Raw genomic sequence first — 27,037 nt, forward strand, 5'->3', positions numbered from 1 at the left:
TGCTTGCAGCTTCACCAGGACACGTGTTGTCTTTAAACTCATTTGAATATTCAACATTTTACATCTAATAAACATGCCCCACAAAATGAAAATTGTTTTCTAAACCAAACAACCATGTGTTCTGAATATGCAAATATATCTGCAGCTATTTAAATTAGCCTGCATCCACGGATACCAGTTTCATCCCCCAGGCCATAAGACTTTTAAACTCCTCTGAACTGCAATAACTCCACCAAACCAGCACCCTGGAATATTTACATATTTACACCAGAACCATAACAAGCATATTTGAATATTTGCACTACTGCACAAATTGAACATTCATCTGTAAATATATATATTTATATATTTATATTTTAAATTTTTGATATTCTATTTCATTGTTATTCTATTTTATACTATTTCTATTTTTATTTTATTTTTTTGGGTTGAAATAACTGAGCATTGCTTAAAGAGTGTGTGACCCAAGAATTTCATTGACAGTGACTACTTCATGTTATCTCTGTTCATTTAACAATAAAATCTTGAATCTTGAATCTTGAATACCTACTGTATATCATGCCAGAGCCAGGTGTTTGTTCAGCTATAGAAAAGTGAGGGATTTCTCCTGGTTGCATCATGTCACCGCCTGATGTGATCATGTATCTTCACTGAAAAAGAAGTGGGAATTCATGGTTTTATGATTAATTGCAGACCTGAACCCGCACCAATAAACTTCCTGCACGATTTTGTAACTACTCTTGAAAAACCGGGTTCCAAACTTGTCCATGTTTGGGGAACCTATGTGGTGCTGCAGTGCCCCCTGCTGTTCCCATGGAGAACAGACGATTTTAGGGAAATGGAAAGTAAAAGTTGAAGTGTTTCGTGGAAACAGTTAAAATCATCCTTTGGCAACATCTAGGGGCGTGGCACTACAGCTACATGCTGTGATTCAGCATTTTCTATTTTTATAAAAGTCCTACTAAGGATTAGTTGAGTAATCCGGGGATCCTTGTTCATAGGTCACTGGTTTTCAAGCAGTGGATGATCTGTGTACAATACAACTATACATGGTAGGAAAATGATAAATCTGCCTCCCATCCCCCCAATCAAGCATCGTTTGTGTAGGTGAGAGCAAACACTAACATTTTATCAGCTCGTTGTAAGTTTGCATCTCATTTGTTATTTCTTTGTAAAGTGAATCTGACTTTAGGACTTTCGTTCTGAAGTCTTATGAAGCATGCTGCATAAGCATCGAAAATGTATTTCCTCTCCACATCAATTAAAATCTGCATGAAAATATAAGGTTTCATGTAAAAATACTGTTCTTGAACTCGAAAAGCACGAAAAGTTAACACAGTAAAAAAATGAACAAATCTTTGCATAGACATTTTAAATCACACTTAAGTTTTACTATAAACATGAATGCTCAAAATTTAATATGAACCAACATCGAACCCTCTTTGTTTCAGGATTTTACAGAACTCAACAACAAGAGACACTGTAACTGTTCCAGCACACACACACCTGACAGTCCCCACCCGGTCTGTCCAGGTGATTTGGCTCAGAGCTTGAAACATGTGAAAATCAGGCATCCAGTCAAGGGGGGGAAATTAAAAATTTAACTTGCAAATTAGGTATTGCTAGACAGTTTTGACATCTGTATTATTAACATGACAAGCTGAAATTCTGTACAGTTTGAGGACATACAAAAAAAAAATGTTTCAGTGACCGAAAAACAAATTAAGTCATTGACAATATTAATATATTTATATTAATACCAACAAGGCTGTTATTTTTTGTGTTCAAGTTAAGAACATTAACCATTTGTTTAAAATTGAGGGTAGCAGTCACTGTCTTGTGGGTAGTGTCCTATAGGGTCGTCCATCTCGCCTCCAGTCCCCTCCCCTCTTCATCCTCCATCGTGGCTCAGGACCTTTCAAGTTTTCCTCCAGCACTACTCACCGGTTTCCAGGCTTTGGAAACACGGTGCTCACATGGAATGAAAATAAAAATTCACAAGGAATCGACACAAATAACAAAAGTTGCACTTGGCCTATTTCTTCCCTGTATAAAATAAGAAAGGTATAGCATAACTGCGACCCGGTCCCCTCCCAACCTCTACTCCAAGACACTGTTACCCTCTGAGAAATCAAACAGAATACAGTACAACACATTTTGTTTTACTTCACTTGAACCGCAAAACGAGAGGGCAGGGATGGAGCGGGAAACAGAAATAAGAATTTACCAAGTCTACACTGAATGATTCTCTGTGGATCCACACAGAAATCAGAGGGAACAGATGAACTGCATCTTTTTTTGGAGCGGTGTCCATGACAGCTAAACGACAACTCCCTTCCCTGCCTTGTTTTCACAAGTCCTCTTCGCCCCGGCAGTGAGGGCGTGGTCTTGCTTAATCGTTCTTCTTCTCCCCCTTCGGTTTGTCTGTGAGGGTGGCCGCTGCGGGAGCATCGTCTTCTGCAGGATCGTCTTCTTCAGGATCATCCTCTGCGGCAGAATCCTCTACTGCGGGAGCATCGTCTGCTGTGGGATCACCTGCTTCAGAAGCACCTTCTACCACGGGAGCATCGTCTGCTGCAGGATCATCTGCTGCAGGAGCACCTTCTACTGCGGGAGCACCTTCTACTGCGGGAGCACCGTCTACTGTCGGTGTCTTGTTTGGGTCGTGGTCTACTCCGCTGGTGCCAAACTCGTTGAACCTGTTGGGATCAACCCGGTAGATCCAGCGCTGGTAAAGGTAGACGAAGAATACCACATCTGCACGAAAAGGAAGGAAAGCAGTGTTAGTCAAATATTTAAATAACCATTTGTTATCAATTCATTTTCAAAATCAGATTGCATACAAAGACAAACGAGATGCCAGCTCCACAAAGGTGAAACCAAATCATCTTGATCACTACCTGGTGGCTGGCGGCAGTATAAGTAATACCTTTTACCTCCTCATGTTAGTAGAAGAGACATTGGCCAAACTAAAACTTCAAAGTACATGAAGAACACATTTTTCATTTTTCTGTCATTTTAGGTAATTCTTTTCCTAGTGATTTATATTCAAGTGTTCATATTTCAGATATGATTTAAATTACAAGATCATTACTGCACAGACTCCAAACTGCAAAGTGCAAGATGGCAGCATCTAGCCGTTATACTTTAGCAACATTTTTGTACAAAAAGGGTATGGTTAAAATGTGTTCCCCAAACTTACAACATGTGAGCTTTCACATTATTATACCAATAAGAAGTGCGGCCACTATTTATCTTATACACGAGATAATGACATACCAGTAAAAAGTTACAGACATTGCAGACTTATGGTGATTTGGACATTTGTTGTGAGACGACATGTACGAGTGAGAACGGTTCTACATTTCTTCTGAAGTCAGTGATCTCAAGTCAAAACAGAAAGACCATAAAGGAGAACCGTCCAAATCTTTAAGGATAAATTGTGGGCCTTCTTTTACTCATTTTCAAACTACAAACTGAAAATGTTTCCTGAATGTGGCCAAAGGAACTTCAACTGGTTGATTATTTAACTTAAATGCAAAACATCAACGTCTGGTTCAGAGATGACGTACCATCTCTGAGGCATCCAATCCTGTACATCATGGGCATCTTGATGACGAAGGCAAACAGGTCATCAATAAAGGTATTCAGAGCCTTGTAGGTGAGCATCCTCCATGGGAGGTGGGCCACAGACTTCATTTTGTAGTTGATGAATAGCTGCGGCGTCATTGTAATGAAACCTAAAAAAAAACAGGGAAAAGAAAGGAGGTGGTTTGGTCATATGAAGACTTTTTACACCACAGGCAGTCAATGAGACATCAGGCAACATGGCTGGGAATCTAATAATACACAGCACACTGGTAAAGGCTGTTGGGAATAGTACGTAACCATGATGCAAGTATGAAAACAGAAGCTGTGTGTAAATTCAACACTATAATAATCAGCTGTACCTTACAAAGCAAATAAACATGAACCAAATATAAAAATCAAAACACAGAGCAGATTTATTTTCTATATATAACACAAGAAATATAAGAAATTAAATAATCATTAAAAAAAAATTGTTTAGTTAACTGTTCTTCATCGACTTCACTTAATGTAATATAGTCTTGTGTTGCATTATGCATGTTATCTATTGATCTATTAGAAAACCTGGATTGCAAGTCTATGTATTATTGCGTCTATGTAAGATGCTTCTATCTTATATTGAATATGTTATGTGTATAAATGTATCACTTACCAAAGGTTAACAAGAAGCCATACAGCATGCTGAGCACCCACGAGTACCAGCCTTTGTGCTCTACGTACAATAAACTGTAGACAGCATAGCAGCCGAACAGAGGGTAGAGCAGCCATGAGAGGTACTTGAAGGCCATCTGTTCATTGGACAAGAGAAAAGGAGTCATCATTCAACTTTTTGCATAGAAAAAAACTGACCAATTAAAAATATATTATTTATTGTTTTGCTTGTATAAGACATGCTTGGGGTGTCTGGAATGAAATATATTCTCTTCCAATCATATCCTGAAAATAGCGATTTCTGAATGTGTTGAGGATTGAACTTACGTCGTCATAGATTTTGGTTGAAGACTTCACGTATGTTGACTTGTCATTGAATGCAATTCTTGGGATTAACCCAAAGATTTTATTCTCTCTGTCCAGCTAAGCAAAGAAGAAAAGTGTGGTTACTTGAATGATGCTTCAACAGCAGGAAGAAGAAATGTAATGTACAGATATAACAGGTTAGCATTTGGATTGAAAACAGGGAACAAATGACTGTTGGGTTAACATATAGCTTATTATCAATTCTTGTTTTTTATTCAAACTTAACTTCATCTGAACAGGTACTCTAATTAGTTATTTCTTTGTTGATTTGGGAGATCCCCAGTGACACAAACCGACTTAAGGTGTTTTATTAAAAAGGACAGAAGACAGGAGCTCAAGAGCTGTTCTGACTTACTTTGACGTCCATGACCTTGGTGATTTTCCAGAAGTCAATGAGAAGACCGATGAAGACGCTGACCTGCACCACGAAGTTGGTTTCGTTGTCGAGTATGTACAGCAGCACTACCAGGGACTGAAACACTCCAAATATGATGGACCGGACAGACAGACCTTCAAGAGACTGTCTGCTGTTCCAGAACTGGATATCTGAGGAGGAGATGGTGGTGAGGTGACGTTAGGTGGATTGACAGACGCTGTACAATCTATTCTGAATACAGACTGGTTTGTCGTGATCTTACCGTTCTTGAAGGCAAGAAACTCAAAGATGCTGTGCACAATGGAGACAACAATGGTGATTCCAAGCAGGTATGGGTTGGTTTCCAAAAGGGCCACCTACACAAAGAGTGTTTTTAATCCCAAATTAGATGTAAGAAAGATTATCAGAAAGGTCACAGGCTTGACTGCGGCGATACCCATGTGATCTAAATACCTTAATAAGAGTCATTATTATTGCTTGTCTACTTGACAAGCCTAAACCTGTATCAATGAACCAACACATATTTTCTCTCTGTAACCCTGGACTTCATACCTTCACAGAGTCCTGGTCTTCATCAGACTGCTCAATAGTGTCCTCAGGCAGGAAGTTCCATGGTGAGCGAGCGTTCTGGGCAGCATACAGCTGCCAGCGCCACAAGGACAGTGGGCAGTAGTTGAGACGCAGCGGCAGCTTTGTCAGGGTCTCGTTGATGGAGTAGTAATCTTTCTGCAGGTTCCAGTAGTCGTTGAAGTACACGATGGGGTAGTAGTCGCCACTGACTGCATCAAACTTCACATCTAGTCATAGACGGGGTAGAAAAGTGGAAATGTCAAAAACTGTTTAATACAGAACTTCCTAAAAAGAAATTGCAAACATTTCCAGCATTTCGCAGTAATGACACAAAGGTCAGCGAGATGAACTTACGTTGGTCTAGAGGAGGTGGAACAGAGCCTTTGACCCAGGCTGTGTGGTCATCTACTATGTTGATGGTGAGGTTGGGATGCCAATGAGAAATAATCTCCACTGGACCGTGGCTCTCTGCTCGCTGTCAAACACATTTCAGAGTTTTCCTTTAGTTCCTGAAGAGCTTCGGTAGATACTTTTTCTAATATTGTAACTGGTAACATAAATTCTGGTTCCTTTGGTTGCCATTTCAAGGATAAGTTACAAAAGGTGTTTCTGTAAGATGTATTTGGCACTCAATGTCAAGTGAATGTCAACTTTCACTCTTACAAACTTTCTTGTGCAGTTAATTTGACAGCAATAAGAGGTCACTTCAATTCAATGAGTGATTTATTGGCTGATTTATCAGTCTAGATCTACAGTGCACAAATAAAACAAAAATATACCAACCTTGATGACTTCAGGATCTGCTTCTGTTTCTCCTGTTAGCAAATTCTTGGTCTTCATAAACTTCCTTCGTTTGAATTTATTCAGCACTGACAGAGTAAAAATGTAAAAGGTTAACCCTCCGTACTGTTACTACAGCTTTTGTGTAAAATGTACATGTGTGTTTTGCACATGTGCTCACTTCTTGTTGAATGAACTGTTGCCAGTCTGCGATACTGTGCCTTGCGTTTAGGGTCTGGGTGGAATCCACTTTTAGTGAAGTAGACGTGCATGAAAAGGGAACCGTTTTTCTGAACTGCCTGCAAGCAAATGCAACACAAGGTAAAAATATTAATTTCAAGTAAATGCACATAAAATACCTAATAAGTTCCTGTCTAACACCTGTTTCTTTGCACCATTTAACTACTGTCTGAACCCTCCCCCAACTCTCACAATGGACCTCCCCTCTATAAGTTATCCCCACCTCTGGGATGTCAATCTCCTCATAGCGCTCGTAGCAGCCGTCCCCTTCCTCTCCCATGTTCCAGTCTCCATAGACCAGGTCCCTGTGGAACCAGAACAGGGATTCTGTGTTGTTGAAGTCAGAGAACACCTCGTCCTGGGACACATAAACATACAGGTCCTGCAAACACAGAGAGAAAATGTGTTTATGACATAACAGAAGCAGTGAGACGGTTAATTTGACAGGGAAAGATACTATTAGTTTGGTGTGTTGGTATTTTAGGGGTTGGGAATATGAGGGTGTTTAAAGATGAATAGCATAAATTAAATATATTTAATCATACCATGAGGGTGTCCTTGGGGAAGAGGTTCCTGCTGGGTACTCTGGGTGCCCCAGCTGGCGTGCTGGGGTCAGGCGTGGACGGTCCTCGACGGAACCAACTACTGATCGCCCATATTATGAAGATTCTGGAGAAACAAGAGGAAACAAAACGAAGAAAATAGTATTGAGTAACACAGGAATTTAAGTGAGTGATAAGAGGGAAAAAAAATAAAAGAGCAAGAGAGAGGTGATGCGTAAGATTTAAAATATAGATTGTAAGCGCAACTTAAGGGCTAATCAGATTAAAATGTATCCAGTCCAACTGCATTCCACTCAGACTTGCAGGGAAAGGTCTCTTGCATCATAAATCATGGGACATCATAGACCATTGAGGTGAAATAACACAGTACATTTTGGCAGACACAAAACATATTACTGACGAATCATAAAATCTCCAGCTTCCATCTTACTTTTGTGGTTTTCTTTACTTCCCTCTTTTGGGGAAGTAGACATCACACTGGCATTTCCATAATGCATGTCAAAAAGTAATGTCTGTGATCAGTTAGAGCTGCCATGATGACATTAGTTAATTTGCTGTTGGCAGTATAACACTAGTGTTTGGCAAATCCTACTACCATTAATTGGGTTACAAGGCACTGTTAGCATAGACTAATGGTTGGATTTCTTATTCTATTGGGTCTCAAATACACTGGTTAACCTTATTCAGTTGAGCTTCTTGAAGAGTGTTTGGGGACGCTTCCACTAGGCTGCAGTATGGTGGACTTATTTTGCTCTGAGGTGACATTTAGTGTTGGTGAATATTGTATGTTTAACCTTTAATACATGCATAGTTAGGTTTTATCTTTGCTTTTCAGATAAAGACAAAAAGACAAACTCACCTGAAGAGGACTCCTTTGATGACCTGCCAGGCATTTGGTGCTGGCTGCGCTGGCGGCTGCTGAGGGTCCTGTGCATCTGCAGCCGTCTGCACAGTCTGGTCATCTGTTGCTGCAACAGTTCCATTGCTGCTCACCTAAAACCATAAATACACATCAACACATGACCAATGAAATGACCGAATGACCTGTCTTTAAGCAGTTTATAGAGACACTGTTTTATGCGCCATTTCCTGAAGAGAGGTAACAATGTCAAATAGCTTAGTTTTCAAAGCAAGAATTATGCAATTCAACATATGCAAGAAAGGTTTAAAATTTAATGACAAATTATTTCAGTTTTAACACTCAATTAAAAACATTTCTTGATCTTACATTTTTGTAAACTTAAAAGGTAATATATGCAAGAATTCAAAAAAGTTACATGTATTAATCACTCTTTATTGCCATCTTGTGAAAAAATTTTGACCATGTCCCACTTTCTCGGCTGCCTATTAAAGCCTATAGATTGATTCATATGTAGAAGGTCTCAAGTTTTCTGGAAAGAATGGGATTTTATGCTCCCTCTTCCACTCCCCTACAGCACCAACAGTAAGCAACACTAGTAAACGTTAGTTAAAACAACTGGTTCCCAGCACAAAACAAAACATCTCGTCTTTAGAACTGGTTACTTTAGATTTCTTGTGAGCGTTATTTCCAAGCTAATGTTGCTTATCCCAGCCCTATCATTTATTTCTAATGGACATCAGTTTACGTTGTCTCAACCCACTGACAAATGCATTCAGTACCCACGGAATCAGATTTTTTTCTTGCATTGCCAGACCATAGTCCAGACCGGCCTCATCTATCCACATGAGGCCGGTCGCACAAGTTCAGTCTCGTGCACATACAGTCTCTGTTTTGGTCAATGTTTCCTCATGAGCAGCAGGATAGTGACTGTAGTTCACTGAGCAGCCACTGGTGTCATTAATAGAAAAGGGTTCTCTGAATATTACATATAGCTTTATACAAACATATACCTTTGATATTTTTCTTAATTTTTAGAATTCTGGTTTGACAAAGTAAGAAATGAATATTAGTCTCAGATGTATTATTGACCAAATGATCAATCGATTAATTCAAAGATTCTCTCACTATAGCTTCTCAATTTATTTCGTATTTATGTAATTGAAAATATAGTATATTTGGGTTTAGATGGCATTACATACAGGCATCTGAAGGATTTTTAATAGAGTTATATAGTATAAAATATATATAATGTAAACAAATATTCAATAAATTAATTGATGAAATGACAGTACCTGTTCAAGTCCTCCAATTATTACAAATTACAGGACATCCAAAAGAGCCCATTCTAACAAGATTTATCAATCTGGGAAAACAGGTACTGACTCCATTCACTTAATTAATTACCATCACGCTTATTTGTGATTGTATCAATAAAGCCTTTGGAGATTAAAAATATTTAAATAAGTCTTACAGTCCCTGCTATATTTGCATTGTAAATATCAATAAAACTCCGTTCTTCTTCAACGTAATTTCACCCTTGAAAGGTTCAGCGTGTGTCCATGCATCCCCCACCCCTCGAGCAAGGCCAGACTCTATTCAAGTGACACAATAGACAAGCACATGCCAAGTCATGAGACTCGTTCACTATCTAAACATCTAATCTCCCCCGTTGTCACCATCACAAATGAGACGAGCCGCTGCCCTCTAGAAACAAACAATACTTGGGGGTAAAAAATGCTTTTCTGTTTGACAAGTCATTCTCCTTTACCACGGAGCCAAGGCAGCCTTGAATTGAGTAACAGAGAAAATGTGACTTCAAGGCCATGAAGTGGCTCAAAATGGGGCTTTTCATCCTTGCTGCCATGTCCTGTTGTTCTCAAATTGAAGCAGCTCTATCAGAGTCATGGATCTCTGACTCCTGAACCGATCAACATAATAACCATGACACAGAGAGATCACCAACACACTGAGTATGTTATCTCCTGCAGCAGCTTAGGATAATAATTTACAATTTACAGACTCCCCAAGGATTAACAATTAACCACCTCTTCAGGTTTCCGAGTATATACTTCTCACTGGATTGTCGGTGTGTGTCCGGGAGGAGGAGGGTAACGAGTTCAGGGAAGACAATGGTTCACAGAGAAATGGAGACTGCTGTAATGTCTATCACAGTGACAGTATTAAACTGATTGTTTATAAAAAGGTATTTAGAATCTTATAAAAGTCTGGATAAAAAAATTATTGGTTCCCTGAAGAATTAAAAAAGATGGGTAACCCGTTTCTTAACATTATTTTATCCAGATTGATTCCAAGTAACTGGAAATTCAATGAAAAGAGGACAAGGTGTTTTAACAGCCTTCTGCGCTTTAAGGGATTTATCATTGCCAACTTCTATTGATTAAATCAACGTTTAAAAAAATGGATTTGTAAATAGACAGTTAATATCACATTACTATTGCTTAAGAGTTTAAATACAGATTACTGCTCCTGGGTGAAGGTTGTGGTTTTAAACCAGTCTTTACTCTTTGCGGGGCAGAAAATGACAAGCACTTAAAACATTTGACAAATCAGTGGTAGCTCATGTGTAACACCTCCTCACTGAGCATACACAAGGAACATACCAATATATATTGGACTTCTTTTATATTGCTATTGATGAAAATTACATTGGGATAATTACTGTTGTATTGGCCATCCATATTTGATGTTAATATGGTAGGCGTAAACTAGGGCTAAATACTGTAGATTTAAAAGTGCAATACAAAGAAGCAAAAACTTGAGTTGTGTATATATAGCTGCTAAAAACCTTTATCCTGATGTTTTCCTACACTTGTCATCTATTGCACTTCTGTCCATCCTGGGAGAGGGATCCCTCACATGTGGCTCTCTCTGAGGTTTCTACGTATTTTTACCCTGTTAAAAGGGTCTTTAGTAGTTTTTCCTTACTCTTGTTGAGGTTTAATGACAGAGGATTTCAAACCATGTTAAAGCCCTGTGAGACAAATTGTGATTTGTGAATATGGGCTTTACAAATAAAATTTGATTTGATTTGATATAGAACCCTAAAAACAAATCAAAGTTCAATTATTAGTGAATTGACCATAGAATTCCTCTGCTACACACATTAACATGTGTTTCGTCATGTCACTGTTCAGCATCACCACAGATGTCTGTTTAGCGTAAGACTTCAGACCCAGAGCCGGAGGAGCCCGGAGGAGATGATTCACTCTGAACTCTGCTAACTTGTGATAAGCATCAGTCACTGTGGGAAATAATTGCTAGGCTGCTCGCTCCCCCCATGTAGCTGCTACACCTGATCCTGGATGTGAACAGGAAGAGCTGCTGAATAAACCCGTATTTCACGGTGGGGGTTAACAAAATGGACATCGAGCCACAAACGTTAAATAAAGACATAAGAGGAGCAGTAGTAGCGGTGGGGGAGAGGTGTGTGAAGCAGGCTGCTGCCGGGGTCTGGCCCGGGTTAATGAAGCCGAGCTGCGTCGCTCAGCTTCGGGCCTTGTGGAGGCTCTGACACCCCGCAGCAGCCTGCCGGCTCACACCGACCACCCCTGGACCCGGTTCCCCGGCCCGTCGCCTCCACCTCACCCGGTGTGCCGGTGTGAGACCTCCCCGCCGACACCGCTCGCTTTGCGCCTAGATAACCAGCGAACGACCGGCCTTCCTCCGGTCGTCGTTTTTAAAAAACCAAGCGGCACAGGCAAAGTCACCGGGGCTCACGCAATGCTCGGTAACGCGTTACAACACGATCCGGTGCCGGACCCCCCCCCGCTCGCTCGCACTACCCGACCGGCCTCATCCTTCTCCTGACCCCGGGACGTGGACGGTGAATGTGTGGAGAGAGGGCTGTCATTCATCTTTACCTCGCCGTTGCTCGCGGTGTCTTTCGCCGCGTCGCTCTCCTGCGTCGCCATCTTTCCCCCTCGTCTCTATCTCGCACACACGCCAAACCACGGAGTGCTGCCTGGAAAACCTCGTATAGTATCGCGAGAGCTCGGTGTGCGCGTCATCACAGTGACGTCTATCATGTCAGAAACTTTGTCTCCTCTCTGCAGCTGTCACAGTGACCCAGCTCAGTCCTCACGAGGAAAAGTGTGTTTTTTCTGTTACAAATGATGCAAACTCTAGAGCAGTGGTTCTCAGCTTTTTTCTGTGACGAACCCCTTTGAAAAAAAAATGTTGCCTAGTACCCCCTAACCAGCGCAAAGCATTTTTGGTTGAAAGAAAGATGTAATACACAGGGCTGTGCCTTTAGGGTTGCAAAGGGGCGGAAAGTTTCCGGTAAATTTCCGGAAACTTTCCATGGGAAGTTTCGCTCGGGAATTTTGAGAGAAAAAAAAAATACGCTGCATGTTGAGTTTCAACCCTCCACTGTGCATTCTTCCATCACATGCACAGATAATTCCCAGCATCCTTCACACTACAGCAGGGCTATTGAGGCCTGCTGTAGTGTGCAGGACTAGTCAGGTAAGTTTCAATGATATTACTGGGGAAAATATATGAGCATGCTGATTGAGGATTGTTCATCTGTTCATCTAGCCTATTTCCATTCATTTATCCATCAATTGTAATATATGTTTACAGACGATTCCAATTGTTTGGCTAACTATTTATATCTCTGGCATTGCATTTGCGTTTTTTTACAAACTTTTTTCTCATCTTATTCTACAGAACAATGCCACATGCACTATCTCATGTGTGGAGACATTTCGCCCAATCCAATGTAGAAGGAAAGGCTGTTTACATTTGCAAATACTGTGCAAAGACATATGCTAAGAATGACACAAAGATGCAGAAGCATATAGTCCAGTGCCCAACGTTTCCTCAGGACTCAAATCAGCCTATGACAAAACAAAATGTTTATATTTATGTCTGTATATGACAATGTAAATACAGTTAGTATAAATTACCCACAACATTTCAAGTTTATTCCTGTTAATTCCCGTTTATTCCCGTTCATTCCGTTAATTCATGTATATTCCCGTTAACTCCCGTTAATTCCCATGGCAAGTTTCCAACTTTATATATTCCTGGAATTTTGCAACCCTAGCTGTGCCATTAGTGTCTGATTTATTAAACTTTGTAACAAGACACTTTCAAATTTAAAACTCCATCAATGTCCATAACATTGCTCATTTGTAGTGTTCTCTAGCTTTAATTCAGAACAATATGCTTTCTGTTCCTCCAGCAACATTCTATTGGAGGAACTTTGATTGCAACATTGGCTGGAAGAAAAGGTTTGCTCCTCACAAATAGGGTCAGAGAAGTGTGTTTGCCATCATTTAAACTGATTCATAGATTTTATCCAGTGAAAATCAGAAGTGACATTTATGTAAACTGTTGTTTCTGTGAACTGTATCCGGAAACCTGCTCACGCCTGATTCGGTCGTGCAAGTTTACTCACAAACAGTGGAAAGATGTTCATAATTTCACAACAGACAACATTTTCTCTGACTTTGTGTTTACTGTAGAAATGTATCTATGGTATTTGGTTACCATGACTACAGCGACAACCAAAGGATTGCTTTTTAAACCCAAAAAAAGATCTTTGCATTCATGAAAGAAATTGAATTTCCCTCTCCGAAAACCAAAAAGGCCATCGAAACAATTAATGTTTGCAACAACTTTAAAGTGTTAATATGAATTTGAAGTCAAACTCTTGCATCCTCTTCTTATTCATTTGTTCTCCTTTGTTGTTATTTGCATTCAATTTTCCATTATTTATTAGGGCCTGAGCACTGAACACTGGGAGGCCCTATTGAAATGGTCAGGATTATTATGAAAAAAAAGGCTTTTTGAGGGGTTTAACATGCTCAGATCAAATTAAAATGTACATATTCTGGAGTAATTTTAAACGGGCGTGGCAAAAATGGCTCAACAGCGTCTCCTGGAACGCAGCCCCTTAGTTCACATTGACCGATCTTCCCAAAAATCGATACACATGTGTATCATAATCAGACAAACAAAACTGTCTAGGGAGCATTTTGAAAAACGCAACAGGAAGCCCACCATTTTGCATTTAGTGGCCATTTTTCACATTTTTACTTTGACAAACTGGTCCCAGGGCTTTCATCAGATCAACTTCAAATTGAAATGAGTCATCTAAACAAGATGGAGATAAAAAACGAGCTCAAAGATAGAATTTTCGTCACACAGTGTGACCAGGGCGCGGCTTCAGAGTTTGATTACACTCTATCAAAACATGAGGTTCTATATCTCGGACATACATGGACCATGAATCCTTTGATGCGAATAATGCAGGAGTGGAGTTGTTTGTTGACAGCTCAGCATCAAAGGAAAGAAAGGAAGCTGGACTTCAAACCTGTCTCAGAGTTGGGGCAGCTGCTGAGAAGGCTGTGATATATGATGTTGTGATATGTGATTTGTATTTCCCTTTTGGGGCTTTTTCAGGGCCCAGCCATGTTCAAATTCTCACCAAAGCATGTGCTCGAGCCCGTTATTATTATTATAATAATAAACAATATTATTATTTCATTTTATATTTAATTTTTTCAGGCAAAAGAAGGGACTTTTTGAGGGCTTCAACCTGCTCCAATCGTTACCAAAGTTTGCAGAAAATCAGAAAGTGGTGAAAATGTACGTATTCTGGAGTAATCTTAATTCTAAATATAACAGTAATAGATGGATTGATATGCATTTGAAAATATGCTTTTGATTTTCTTTGTGTGTGTTATTATAGCTTGTCGCAATCATTTCAGACTTACGGATGACATGTTCATAAAGATGCTGTATGGAACAGGATGAGGAAAACGAGGAGCCAATTTTTGATTTTGAGTCTGAAATCTCTGATGCTGAGGACCTGGACTGTGTTCCACAGGTTGAAGCTGAAGTTGTGGTTGTGTCTTGGAATCCAGCTCTCCTCAATGGAGAATGCTCCTCTGATGACATACATGAAGATGGGTCTTCTATGTCATCAAAGGAGCCTTCTCCTCAATGAAGAAGTAAGAATAAAGTACAAGTGTGAATTAAATCAGCTTATATAAATACAGTCCATTTACCATCTAAAATTACACCATTATAGAGTTGTTTACTTAACTACAAAATGCATTTCCCGCTGAAAGTGCGGTGTGAATGCTGAGTTGCTTAAGTACTTGGCTGAATCAAGCTGAAAATGTGTGACGGTGGAATGTGATGATGTCACCAGTTCCTTGTGTGATGTGCAGCTTTATAATGACATTCATAGCTTGCAGCTATTAAATATTATTCAAACATCCTTAAGAGATCTTTCACCCTAACCCTTGTTCATGGCGAACTCCACTGTCTGCATGTCAAGGTTGAGAGATTTTACTGCAGAAACTTCGAGAAAATAACAGGGAAAGTCAGCTCAATTGTCATCATAGCATTCATAACTTGCTCGGTATCATATTTGCAGTGTTGGAACACTGACTGAGGGACAAGCCGAAGGACCCCTCTACCAGGATTGACAGATGTGCAACAGATGCATAATTAATTGTTAAAAGTAAAGGATGAGTGTTAATGGTTCATGTTAAAATACAAACACACACAAACACAATCAACCCATCAGCTACTGTAGTGACAAATGATTTTTATTAAGCATTAGCATTTGGCACATTGTAAACCAACACCTTAAAGATGATCAGAGACTTTTTTTTTTTTTTTAAGTTAAACCGAACGACATTTGTGAATATGAGGTATCAGCATATCATTGAATATAAACAATAGGTTCTGGCTGTCAACCAAATATACAACTACTGATTGAAGTCCATCTGGTTGCTTGGTTAAAGCTTGCTTCTTTGAAACTGTGTTTGATGTCTGTAATTTTTAGGGCCCGAGCAATGTATAGTAGTATTGAAATTGTAAGGAATAATTGATGGCCTATTTCAATGGCAAGATAAAAAATGTAAAAAAAAACAACAATCAACAGAATAATACTGAAGCGTATTGCATTCACTTGAAAAAAAAAGTAGAGTTTTTATTTTATTGAGAACTTATCTCGAATTTCCAAGATAATTCTCAAAAATTATTTATTTTTTTCAAGTGAATGCAATACGCTTCCGTAGAAGAAAGCTCATTTTTAGTTTCTAAATATATTTAGTGTGTTTTTTTCTCACTTTTTGTACGTCCTACAGCGGCCATTGCAATTATGCAAATTAGGCGGAGACGTCATTTAGCGACAGCCAATAGCTACTCTCCTTACTGAGGAGTTGGCAACACTGGCGCTAAACTTTGTTCGCTGAGAGCCTCGATGTGCGCAGAGAAGAGGAACATGGCCGCCATGCAGCTGCTGCGGGAGTCGGTACATGAGCGGATCAGCGCTGCCGCTGAAGACTTCCTGCTGCAGGTGGAGAAAGGAGGAGGAAAGGATCAAGTCCCGGAGCTGAGAGCGATGCTCACCGAGCGGCTAATGGCGGCGGAGGAGGAGATCTTCGCGGTGCTTGAGGAAACCTTGGCGGAGTACGAGGAGCGAGTGGAGCGGTCCGAAAGGTCCGGGCGGAAGATCTGCCGCCAGAGGAGGCTGCTCGATGCCGCGATGCAGCCCGAAGTCCGGCTGCACAGAGCAGGTCAGTCCCTAGGAACCGCTCACATGCTAACGTTAGCTAGCATCAGCTCGAGCAGCAGAGTTAGTACGCCACTTCCTGTCTCTGTCTGCTGCATCCGGCTGCTCCACCCATAGATATATATAAAGACTAGATGTCTCGTTCGACGGAGCCGGACGTCACCACATGGCGGCCATCTTGCCAGAGGTTGCTCGCTCACCCATAACAATGTGTTGGCAGTGGTAAATAACCATAACTTGCTCAATTTTCAACCGATTTGGAAACGGTCTGTTTTGTTATAAACGTCAGAGATGTAGATTTGACACTGCATACTTGTGAATAATTATTTAAAAAAAAAAAAAATAATTTATGCAGTGTCATTACTACATCTATGACGTTTATAACAAACCAGACCGTTTCAAAATCGGTTGAAAATTGAGCAAGTTATGGTTATCCGTTGGCCGGCAACGCAGATGAGACATCTAGTCTTTATATATATATCTATGGCTCCACCTCTCACCTGAATAATGAGAAAGATTTGATGCGAACCCCTGCCCTAGAGAAACCGCTTACATGCAGCAGAGTTAATACGCCACTTCCTGTCTCTGTCTGCTGCACCCGGCTGCTCCACCTGAATAATGAGGAGGATTTGATGCTGTTGTGAACAAGTCTGTGCAGAAAAAACCTGCTGCTGTGTTGCTCATGTCTGAAACAGGAAGTCTGGACACATTCCTCTGAGTTTTACCCACAGGTCTTTTCTGAAAGCAGCTTAACCAACAAACTAACTTCCCCTCTGTTAGTGACCTAATTGGTTTATTTGGCCTCAAAATGAAAAACTTTTTTACCAGAAACCCTTTGTTTTATGCTGCATCCTTTATGAGCTGCGTCTTAACACCAACTGTAAACGACCTCAACATCTCTACTTCCTGAATGTGATCATTCAAAAATCACAACAGTCAACATTAAACGACACTTTTTCCAAACACTTCAGGAAACTCTGAAATGATAAGTGTGTGTTTGTGTTTCAGTGTGTCCTGCAGATGTCCAGCAACTGATGGTGATTAAAGAAGAGGTTCCCCCTGAGCAGCAGCAGTGGAGCCCCCTTGTGGACCCGGAGGACCCAGAGCCCCCCCACATAAAAGAGAAACAGGAGGAACCGTGGACCAATCAGGATGGACAGCAGCTTCAAGGACTGGAGGAGGCTGATATCAAGTTCACATTGACTCCTGTCGCGGTGAAGAGTGAAGAAGATGAAGAGGAACTTAAATTGTCAAAGCTTCATCCGAGTGAGATGCAGGAACCAGCCAGGAACTCAGGTCCTGATGGACGTTTACAACCAGGTCCTGAAGACAAGACTGAAGACTCTTCTGAGACTGACGACAGTGAGGATGATTGGATGGAGACCAGGGAACCTCAGACTGGTTTAAATACAAGAAATAACAAACAGCCTCTAAGTGATATGGGATGTAAGACAGAAAAAAAACAGTTTAGTTGCTCTGAGTGTGGTAAAAGATATAACCATAGGGGCCATCTAAATACACATATGAGGAGTCATACAGGAGATGAACCGTTCAGTTGCGCTGAGTGTGGTAAAAGATTTAGCCATTCGTGCCATCTAAATAAACATATGAGGAGTCATACAGGAGAGAAACTGTTCAGTTGCTCTGAGTGTGGTAAAAGATATAAACATAGGAGCCATCTAAATATACATATGAGGATTCATACAGGGGAGAAACGGTTTAGTTGCGCCGAGTGTTCTAAAAGATTTAACACAAGGGACCATCTAAATGTACACATGAGGATTCATACAGGAGAGAAACCGTTTAGTTGCCCTGAGTGTGATAAAAGATTTAACGAAAAGGGCGGTCTAAATAAACATATGAGGATTCATACAGGAGAGAAACCGTTTAGTTGCCCTGAGTGTAGTAAAAGATTTAACCAAAGGGGCAATCTATATACACATATGAGAATTCATACAGGAGAGAAAAAGTTGAGTTGACCTGAGTGTGGTAAAAGATGTAAAATTCAGTCCTATTGTACGAGACGTGAGGATTCATAAAGGAGAGAACTGGTTAAAGTGTGTTCCTTTCATAGTTTGAATGTGTGTTGTAAACTAGTTCATATCATTAAATGTTTGTTTTAAGACAATGGCTTCTTGGCTTGTGAGATTCAATGACAGTGTGTGTTCTCCTTTATGTATTGAATGTGTTTCCAAGAATAAAAGTTTCCTCGCCCTCTTCTTTGTTTCTCTACGAACGGAGGCTGCACTGGCTACAGTTGAATTGTTTCATCACGAGACAAATTAATCAGCTTCTCACAGTCAGACATGTTTGTTACGTTTGACGTGAAGTTGGAACCGGGCAATATTAGGTAAGAAGATCTGACATGAGTCGTCTGGACCGCAGCATTACACACACGGACAGTGAAGCAGCGATGACGGAGGAGCCCTCGTTGACGTGAATGACGGTAAATGTCAAACAGCAGGATTGTTAAATTCAGAGACAGCTGTGATGTCCCCAATCTATAAAATGTAAGATCATTATTTGTATATGCTTATGTTTGTACTGTGATGGTTTGGTTCTGTTGGTCAATCTGTGTGATACTGGACTCAGATCACAGATCTATATAAAACAACAGATCATAGGGCACTGATTCAGAACAAACACATCTAATCTAATGAGCAATTAGCAGGCAAGGATAGACATCATGTGATCGACGCAGGAAGTGAAGCGTGAGTGGCATGGGCAAAACGCATGACACAAAGGACACAACAAACTGAAGTATATGCTAACATAACGGACGAGCCCCCTCTGATTTAAAGAAGCAATGTTTCCGTTACAGGCCTATTTAAGGGATGGAATATTAAAACAGGTGATCCGTTTTGAATCAATAACACAAAAAAAATCATAAATGTCTTGTGATTACAGTGGAGAGGCAGTAACATGATGACTTCAGAGTGAACACAACATAATGTTAGGTGCTAGATGGGAGCCAGAAATATATTAATTCAAAGTTTTATAGTTTTTGAAATATACAATTCTTGGTACGCATGGTCATTAAGGAGATACATAAAATAATGGTACAACTCTTAAAGTTATTTGTACATCCCCACTGCACCACTTAGTTAGTCAAGCCATCCACCTAAAAAAATGAATAATACGATACTTCTATTGTTAACAGCTGAGCAGGAATTGATGTATTGATAGAATCCAACTATCAGTTTGAGTTCACCAAGAAACATTCTCAAGACCCGATTAGCATCCAATGATTAGATTTTGAGCAACAATTGGATACATTTCTATACAGGAGGAAATTAAATAAATGCATTTTATCTGATGGATTGCATTTGGATAAAAACTTCAAATAATAATGTTGAAACGTTGTTTTTTATTTCAGTGGTTCAATGTAAGCAGGATACATTAAAGTGCAGACGATTTAATATTTGAGAATAGGAATTCAGTCAGTGAAAAAAAGATATTTTAATCCCATATCCACTTGGAAGCCAAAATAATGGGACTGTTTTACAAACCACATACAAACAAAACAGGACTTTTAAGGAATTCAAAGCCATTTAGAAAGGAAATATATACCATTGCCTACTTTGACACTTTTATTCCTGGCATCAACTGCATATAGGAAGAGATTTGATCAACAAACATTTTCAACATAAGAAAAATGAGGAGAATGTTTTTAATAAACAACTTCTAACATTTTTTCCAGTTTAACTCAACTGAACATAACAGTTGTCAGGGATACCAGCAACAATGCTGCTCTTATTTTAGTGTCAAAATATTTTCCAGTACATTTTTCATTCAGTACAGTCACCACTCTCAGCAATTTAGTATTCAAAAACTGTGAAGATTACAGTTGACTGTGAACAGTTACATACAATCATCTTCGTAAAGAGAAATATAAACTGAACCATGGGGAAATAGTTGTCAGATGACATCAATCTTGGGAATACATGGTAGTGCAATCAAAGCAAGACAATTCGTGTTAAGTGAAAAGCTACATATGAGCCTTCGATATGTTGTGATTAACCTGTATTACTATCATCCAATACCCAGAGACACAACTACCCAATTGTCACTTGTGTTGTGTTGCAGTGGAGTTAATGAGGCATAAATCCATTTGAATCAAACCTTCCAGCGTAGTTTGAGAAAAACCAACTAGCAAACAAAACATTATTCAATTTGTTAAAATAAAAACAGCTCCCATTCCTCTGCAGATTGATGAATGCATACGTTAAGTGTGACAGAAAAAAAGCCACCACATTGTCCTACATCTCATCTATACCATAATCCTCCTCTGGAAAGTCTCCCACCGTCACATTCAAAGGCTTCACAAATGCACCATATTTCATCTCACAGTCAAAATATTGCTTCTCTTGAACACTGTGGAGACATAATTTTCAAAAAGGGGACAAGGTCATAATCAGGGTCAAATCAAGGCCAAGTGAAATGTGTATTGCATAAATTATAGTGCACTTACGTTCCATTGTGTTTTCCCAGGGGCTCATCATACTTTACACCCACCCAGTAGCCTGGCTTGAAATCGGTTGTACCTGCAATTAAAGCAACATTATTTACAGCAGGTATTTCTACTCTTTTTACTTGTCATTTGCTTAGTCAATTCTCTGTCTTTTACCTGACAACGGCAGGTTATCAAAAGTTATAAGTGAGATGCCATTTTCACCTCTGCTCTGTGTGTTTAACACAGGATCACAGATTAATTTGCCATATTTAATCATGGTGTCTTTTACCGAACAAAGTTAACTGCCTGAAGCACACAAAAAAACCTGGAACGTTTTTGGACAGCGAGACATTGTTTTGTTCACTCTGCGGCGCATTAGAGTAAACTGCATACATGTTCATTGGGCATTACAATAATCAACCCTAATTAACAGTTCAGGCCTAATCACTCATCAGCGGACAGCTTTTCTCCTGGAATTTACCCAGAAATAGCTACAGGTCCACATGCTGTGGGGTCAGTCAGTCTCTTTGAGACCCACAGGGGAGAATACCTGGTAAGATTGTGCTGAGGTCCGAGGATTTTTTTTTTTACGGATTAAGCCATAATTTTAATCTGTATGTCTGTCGAAAGGGTTGAACAGTTAGTGGTGAACATTCCTTATCTATGTGGATTTAACAACTTTCAGTCACACTGACAAAATAAAACAGAACATGCCAGCATAGGAAGCACTTTAACAGCCAATCCAGCAGTTACTTTTGGTATCATTAAACTATTATAGAAATGTTTAATAATTCATCCGCATTTAATAAATGGTGTAATGGGCCTTCATCACCATAAATTAAATCAAAGTCTGCAGAAAGTAGCATCCGAGTCTCCTACACAAAGTAAACCAGCTAATCTTTGTTCACACTTACCAACATACATGACCGTGGCAACCTTTGTGGGCTGCCCGGGGACCAGCACTTGGCATCGGTTGCCAACAGAAATGGCCTCAGCAGCAGCCTTCTGTTCGTTCTCCCGAGCAGCCACCTCTGCTTGCTTCTTGGCTGTTTCTTCCTCATTGAAGCGGCCCACACGGTTTCTCTTCATGAACGACCTTGCTGAGTCTGAGGGAAAGAAACTCATGAACACATACTTTACAACCGTCTGTGAGTGCCAAATATTTTTTTCTATTAAAAAAGTTTGAATAGCTAGTTTTACATTTTGTCAAAATGTTCGCAAAATAAATAGAGCTTTCTACAGTTGTTGCGTAATGGAGGTATTAGATGTTTTATTGTCAGGATCCCATGGTGAATTTTAAATGGGATTGATGTAATCATTAAAAAAACTTAAATACTTTGATGTGTAGCTATATCATCCTTTGCTATACCAAAAGCCCCATTTGGGCATTAAACTAGGGAATTATTGTAAAACGTATATCAATAAGCACTGAAAATAGATTTATCTTATGAAAAATAGAAATTGAAGAGAAGAGTTGGTGTAGCGGTTTGTACCTGTTCTTTTTTCGTAGTCTCGTTCTGAGAGTTCAAACTTCTCCACTTCGGAAACATCGGTAAACTCGCCCACCTGTTGTCCACTATTATCAATAACCTGAGCAGAAAATTAGTTTGTCAAAAATCACTTTTAATTGAAACAAGAACGACAATAAGTCAGCCGGGCTAATTAGGTTAAATGGTGCAGGTTTAATATTAATTGTGTTCAGTAGGGGATTTGTTCGTTTTTACCACAGGGAACGTCACCCCCAGAACTCGGTTTGGGAGAGTCTCTCCAGATAATTAGCCTTAGTAGCTGATAACTCAATGATGGGGGCCGACACCTCTGCAGTAGAGAACACTATAGTTGTTGCGTAAACGCAAACGGTCAAAGCAGTATCTACCCTTTTTATACTGAATTCTTCCTGCCTGCCTAAGACAATATGTCTTTACGGATGGCCACTGAACATCGACGCAAATGGATTTCTATCCGTGCTGCAGATGATCAGTCTGACTGAGACAGAGGGTCAGTGTGTTTGAATGGGAAAGAGAGGGATAGCAAGGCAAAGAGCACCATCCTTCTGATCTATTCTGTTTCAGCTTTTATAAGCACACTGCGGGGGGGGGCATTATTTAGCTAGCGGTGCTACCTATAGTAGGTTCACCTGCTCACACATGTTCTCCAGCTACACATGTGGCTCTCTTTTCAATATGGATGGGAGGATGACTGACAGGGAATGGCAGAATCGGCAAGTTAGAGGGATGCTTTTTTTGGTCAGTCAGATTTTATGGGGATAGCATCCCCCTCATCCCCTGAAAAAACATCTACTTATTATGTCAATGCATAATATTTTTGTGAAAACCAAACCAATATAAATTTCACACAATCTGTTGCACCAAAAATGTATTCTGTCATTTTGTGAGGCTATTTCTGTCTTGCCTACAGATAAAGAGAATCAAATTTGGACCCATGAAACCTGGCTGTGCATATGACACTACAATATGGCAATAGTCAGCTACATACATGTATTCTGCAGTCATCATCCACAGGATAGGAGCCCAGCAAAGCTTCATTGTTGTCCATTTTCAGCAACAACTTGTCTGAGACACTGTATAACTCCAGATCCATGGAGCCGGCAGGTGTGCCCACAGCCATCTCCAACCTTCCCTGGTTAAAGTAAAAACAAAATAGTACATGTAATTCAATTGGATTTTTAAAATGCTGATTAGATTTGTGATAACATGAAGACAGAAATGAACTTTAATGGCACTCAGTCAAACACATACCTCCACTAAAGCAGTCGCCTTAAGAAATCACTTTTTAATTTAGATCTGCACACATACTCATACATATCAGTCCTCTTAACATGACTAGTCTGTTTCAACAAGATCCATGAATTATTTCTTCCACCAAAGAGGTTATGTTTTCACCCCTGACTATTTGTTTGTTAGCTGTTTTGTTTGTAGGCAAGATTTCACAAAAACAACTATACAGATTCCCACAAAACGTAATGGAGGGATGTGGTATGAGCCAGGGATGAACCCATCATCTGTTGATTGTGTATTAAGATCAGGGGCAGATCCAGTAATAATTTTCATTTCCTTTAATATTATGAATTTTGACTTCTTTTTTTTCCCCTTCCAAACATTTTCCTTAATTTCTCCGATAATAATTTATGGATCTTGATGTGAACAAATCAGGAATGTTTAGGAGACTGATATTTGGTGCAGATCCAAATAAAAATCCAGATGTAGGGAATTTAAATTTGGTTTTCTAACAGGACTGTTGGGCCTGATTTCCATTCTAATTCTCTCATTCAAATGTTGAGTCTGGATCTGCCCCCGATCCGAATATACACCAACTTTTAATGGGTTCATCTCTAAGCTGTACAGCATCTTTAGCACAACAATAGTTTTTGCACAGTCTAACCAACAGACAAAGTGGTGAAAAATAATAATTTCCTTGGTGGAGTTGATAAGGATCGATGTAGTTAGCAGGTTGGATCTTAGGCTCACCTTAAGGTCAGCGATGCACAGCCCCCTGTTGAACCTGCGCTGAACCTCCACAGCGTAGACAGTGCTCGTAATGCGCACATTCACAAGGGGGTTGGTGATTATTGTCACTTGGTCTTCCATTTTTGAGGCCGTTTGGATGAAGCAGTTGGTCACAAACTAAAAAGAGAGGACAAATAAAGTGACATATTAATAATAATAACCTTATTGGTATAGTACTTATCTAAACAAGGTAACAAAATGCTTCACACAAAGGAATAATTATACCTAGCTCTGCGAGCAGCAATTTACTATAAAAGAGGCTTACCTCCTTTTGGCAGTAGGTGATGCTCAATCACTCAGACAGACAGACTAATATATCTGTTAATCTCTTTTGTATAAATATTTCACCTTTGCAACACACTGAGACATAAGCCTGAGTGGGATTGGATAGTGAGTCCACCCAGGCTTTGTAATGTCAAATTGAATCCTTAAAAGGACACTTCAAAGAATATAATTAATTGATGTCAGTTTGCTTTAATGTCACAATATCAGTGGCATTAACCCGCCATTAAACAACAAGAAGAAGAAATAGTAAGTCACAAACAAGTGTTATCGTTTCATCTTAACACGAGTAGTGAGTGCGTGGGTAATCAGCTGTACAACTACATTAAAAGGAGCAGCTGTCCCTTGCAGAACTGAGGGCATGACATAGATAGAGTACTTTATTCATCCCCGAAGGGAAATTAATTTGTCATAGCAGCCGGTATATTTGAATACAATAAAATACAATACAATAGAATAAAAAATATTGAGGTAGAAAGAATAAAAAACAGAAGCACAAGATAAAATAGGTAGATAAGGTGCAGTGGCAAGATGATGGTAATAGTACTGATGATATGATGGTAATGTTATTGTTAGACAGTATATAAAAATAGTACAGTAGATATAGTATATAATATAACATAATATATTTATATATGAGAGTAATTATACCAATATAATAGCAGTATATAGTAATAATGGCAGCAACAGTATATATAATAATAATAGTAATATAATAATAATAATTATAACATGTACAAATATGTGTATATAGACTTATGTATACAAAGAATATACAGAGACATGTTCATCCTATACGAACTCTTAATGTTCCTGACGCGTAATACGCCTGTGTACCGAATTTCGTGAAGATCAGGTAACCGGACAGAATTGCTGCTTATTATATGGGGCCATTTTGCCACGCCCATTATGAATTACTCCAGAATACGTACATTGTCACCGGGCCTGACGCCACGCAAAGTTTGGTTGTTTTTGTTCGTATGTTCGAGACGTCAAAAATGCGATTTGCCTGAATAATAAAAAGAAAAACAATAGGTCCTTAGAACTGTCGGTGCTCAGGCCCCAATTCTCTTATTTTGGTTGGTTAGCTTGGGTTAGCCACACGCTGTGTTAGCTGTTTGGTTGGCTAGCAACACATGTTATACACGTTGGATACACTGATGCGTCACGGCGTAGTTGCCGTAGTTACTTACAAAGGCGTGTGTCTTGTTCGTTGGTATCTGAGGAGCTTCGTCTTGTGTGTGTATCAGTTCAACCCGAAGAGTCCATCGCTTTCACGCCGTTGTTATAGTGATGTTAGCACAGCTAGCCACGGGGTGTGCTGGTCATAGGTGCTGGTTTGAGAACTGTCGCAGCAGCTTCCCGATACGCCCATTTCTGGAACGTTCTACCCGCCACCAGGCTGCAAAGCACCAATCACATCGAGGAGTGAAAAGGCTTGACCAATAGAGTTACGAGACGCAAGAAAAGGGGGTAACGGGGACCGCCCACTACTTGTAGATTGACACGATGGATAACCAATCACTGATCACAATGAGGTGCAGTGTGTTCTCCAGCCTGAAGTAAACATGACTGAGCAGAATCCTCTCAGGAACAATCAGGAGAGAGCAGAGATACAGTCATATGTGTGGATTATTGATTGAATATGAAAATAGATACATAAATACAGGTCTGTGCTTTGTATTATTGCAGGTTTGATCTCCAGGACTAAGGAGATAAAGCAAAACTTTCCTTTGACCTGATACCATTTCCTACCAGGCCAGCAACAAATCATACGATAATAAATGATAAGATATAAACTTTGTTGATCCTCACAAATTCAGTTGTTATCTATCTATCTATCTATCTATCTATCTATCTATCTATCTATCTATCTATCTATCTATCTATCTATCTATCTATCTATCTATCTATCTATCTATCTATCTATCTATCTATCTATCTATCTATCTATCTATCTATCTATCTATCACAGAATGAGATAGACAAGAGAAAAAAATAAAAAAAATATATACAAAACAATGCAGAGTTTGTACATTATATACACTTTCGCTGTACAAGTGGTTTGTACAGAAATGATAATGAGTAAAGTGCAGTGACACGGGATGATTGCAATAGCAAGCTAAAAACTGTTAGGAGATATGATGAAGTGCAGAGGACACTTCTTTGCAAATTGATATTTTCTGTAAGAAATAGTGCAAGTAATATAAGTAGAGTAACAT

The 27,037-nt window shown here is 39.6% G+C and overlaps 3 protein-coding genes across 3 annotated transcripts; 1 reads left to right on the plus strand and 2 right to left on the minus strand.

The window, feature by feature from the left end:
* Window positions 1-1,365: 1,365 nt before the first annotated feature.
* clptm1 (CLPTM1 regulator of GABA type A receptor forward trafficking) lies at window positions 1,366-11,950 on the minus strand. Its single transcript, XM_061072683.1, has 14 exons — window positions 11,878-11,950; window positions 7,994-8,127; window positions 7,117-7,240; window positions 6,795-6,953; window positions 6,513-6,630; window positions 6,335-6,420; window positions 5,906-6,026; window positions 5,534-5,778; window positions 5,244-5,337; window positions 4,961-5,151; window positions 4,567-4,662; window positions 4,241-4,376; window positions 3,573-3,740; window positions 1,366-2,757 (listed from the first exon to the last, which is right to left on the minus strand). Exons 1-14 carry the CDS (start codon window positions 11,926-11,928, stop codon window positions 2,393-2,395), a joined length of 2,088 nt encoding a protein of 695 aa, XP_060928666.1. The 5' UTR covers window positions 11,929-11,950; the 3' UTR covers window positions 1,366-2,392.
* A 4,258-nt stretch (window positions 11,951-16,208) lies between these two features.
* On the plus strand, window positions 16,209-18,768 carry LOC133003707 (zinc finger protein 572-like). Its single transcript, XM_061073496.1, has 2 exons — window positions 16,209-16,557; window positions 17,562-18,768. Exons 1-2 carry the CDS (start codon window positions 16,242-16,244, stop codon window positions 18,530-18,532), a joined length of 1,287 nt encoding a protein of 428 aa, XP_060929479.1. The 5' UTR covers window positions 16,209-16,241; the 3' UTR covers window positions 18,533-18,768.
* Window positions 18,769-19,900: 1,132 nt separating this feature from the next.
* On the minus strand, window positions 19,901-26,173 carry tbcb (tubulin folding cofactor B). Its single transcript, XM_061072795.1, has 7 exons — window positions 26,009-26,173; window positions 24,495-24,650; window positions 23,503-23,646; window positions 22,500-22,596; window positions 21,921-22,112; window positions 21,025-21,097; window positions 19,901-20,927 (listed from the first exon to the last, which is right to left on the minus strand). Exons 2-7 carry the CDS (start codon window positions 24,612-24,614, stop codon window positions 20,813-20,815), a joined length of 741 nt encoding a protein of 246 aa, XP_060928778.1. The 5' UTR covers window positions 24,615-24,650; window positions 26,009-26,173; the 3' UTR covers window positions 19,901-20,812.
* Between the last annotated feature and the right edge of the window lie 864 nt (window positions 26,174-27,037).

This window comes from Limanda limanda, chromosome 6 (assembly GCF_963576545.1).
Source record: "Limanda limanda chromosome 6, fLimLim1.1, whole genome shotgun sequence".
Classification (NCBI taxonomy): Eukaryota; Metazoa; Chordata; class Actinopteri; order Pleuronectiformes; family Pleuronectidae; genus Limanda; species Limanda limanda.

Excerpts from the sequence above, each read along its gene's own strand:
- clptm1 (XM_061072683.1), bottom strand. The coding sequence starts at position 11,928 with ATGGCGACGCAGGAGAGCGACGCGGCGAAAGACACCGCGAGCAACGGC. Across the intron at positions 5,779-5,905 it reads TCCACCTCCTCTAGACCAAC|ATGTGAAGTTTGATGCAGTC; the intron begins GTAAGTTCATCT and ends GTCTATGACTAG. Across the intron at positions 5,152-5,243 it reads GTTTCTTGCCTTCAAGAACG|ATATCCAGTTCTGGAACAGC; the intron begins GTAAGATCACGA and ends TCTCCTCCTCAG.
- LOC133003707 (XM_061073496.1), top strand. The coding sequence starts at position 16,242 with ATGTGCGCAGAGAAGAGGAACATGGCCGCCATGCAGCTGCTGCGGGAG. Across the intron at positions 16,558-17,561 it reads AGTCCGGCTGCACAGAGCAG|TGTGTCCTGCAGATGTCCAG; the intron begins GTCAGTCCCTAG and ends TTTGTGTTTCAG.
- tbcb (XM_061072795.1), bottom strand. The coding sequence starts at position 24,614 with ATGGAAGACCAAGTGACAATAATCACCAACCCCCTTGTGAATGTGCGC. Across the intron at positions 23,647-24,494 it reads TGTGCATCGCTGACCTTAAG|GGAAGGTTGGAGATGGCTGT; the intron begins GTGAGCCTAAGA and ends TACTTTAACCAG. Across the intron at positions 20,928-21,024 it reads CTGGGAAAACACAATGGAAC|TGTTCAAGAGAAGCAATATT; the intron begins GTAAGTGCACTA and ends ATGTCTCCACAG.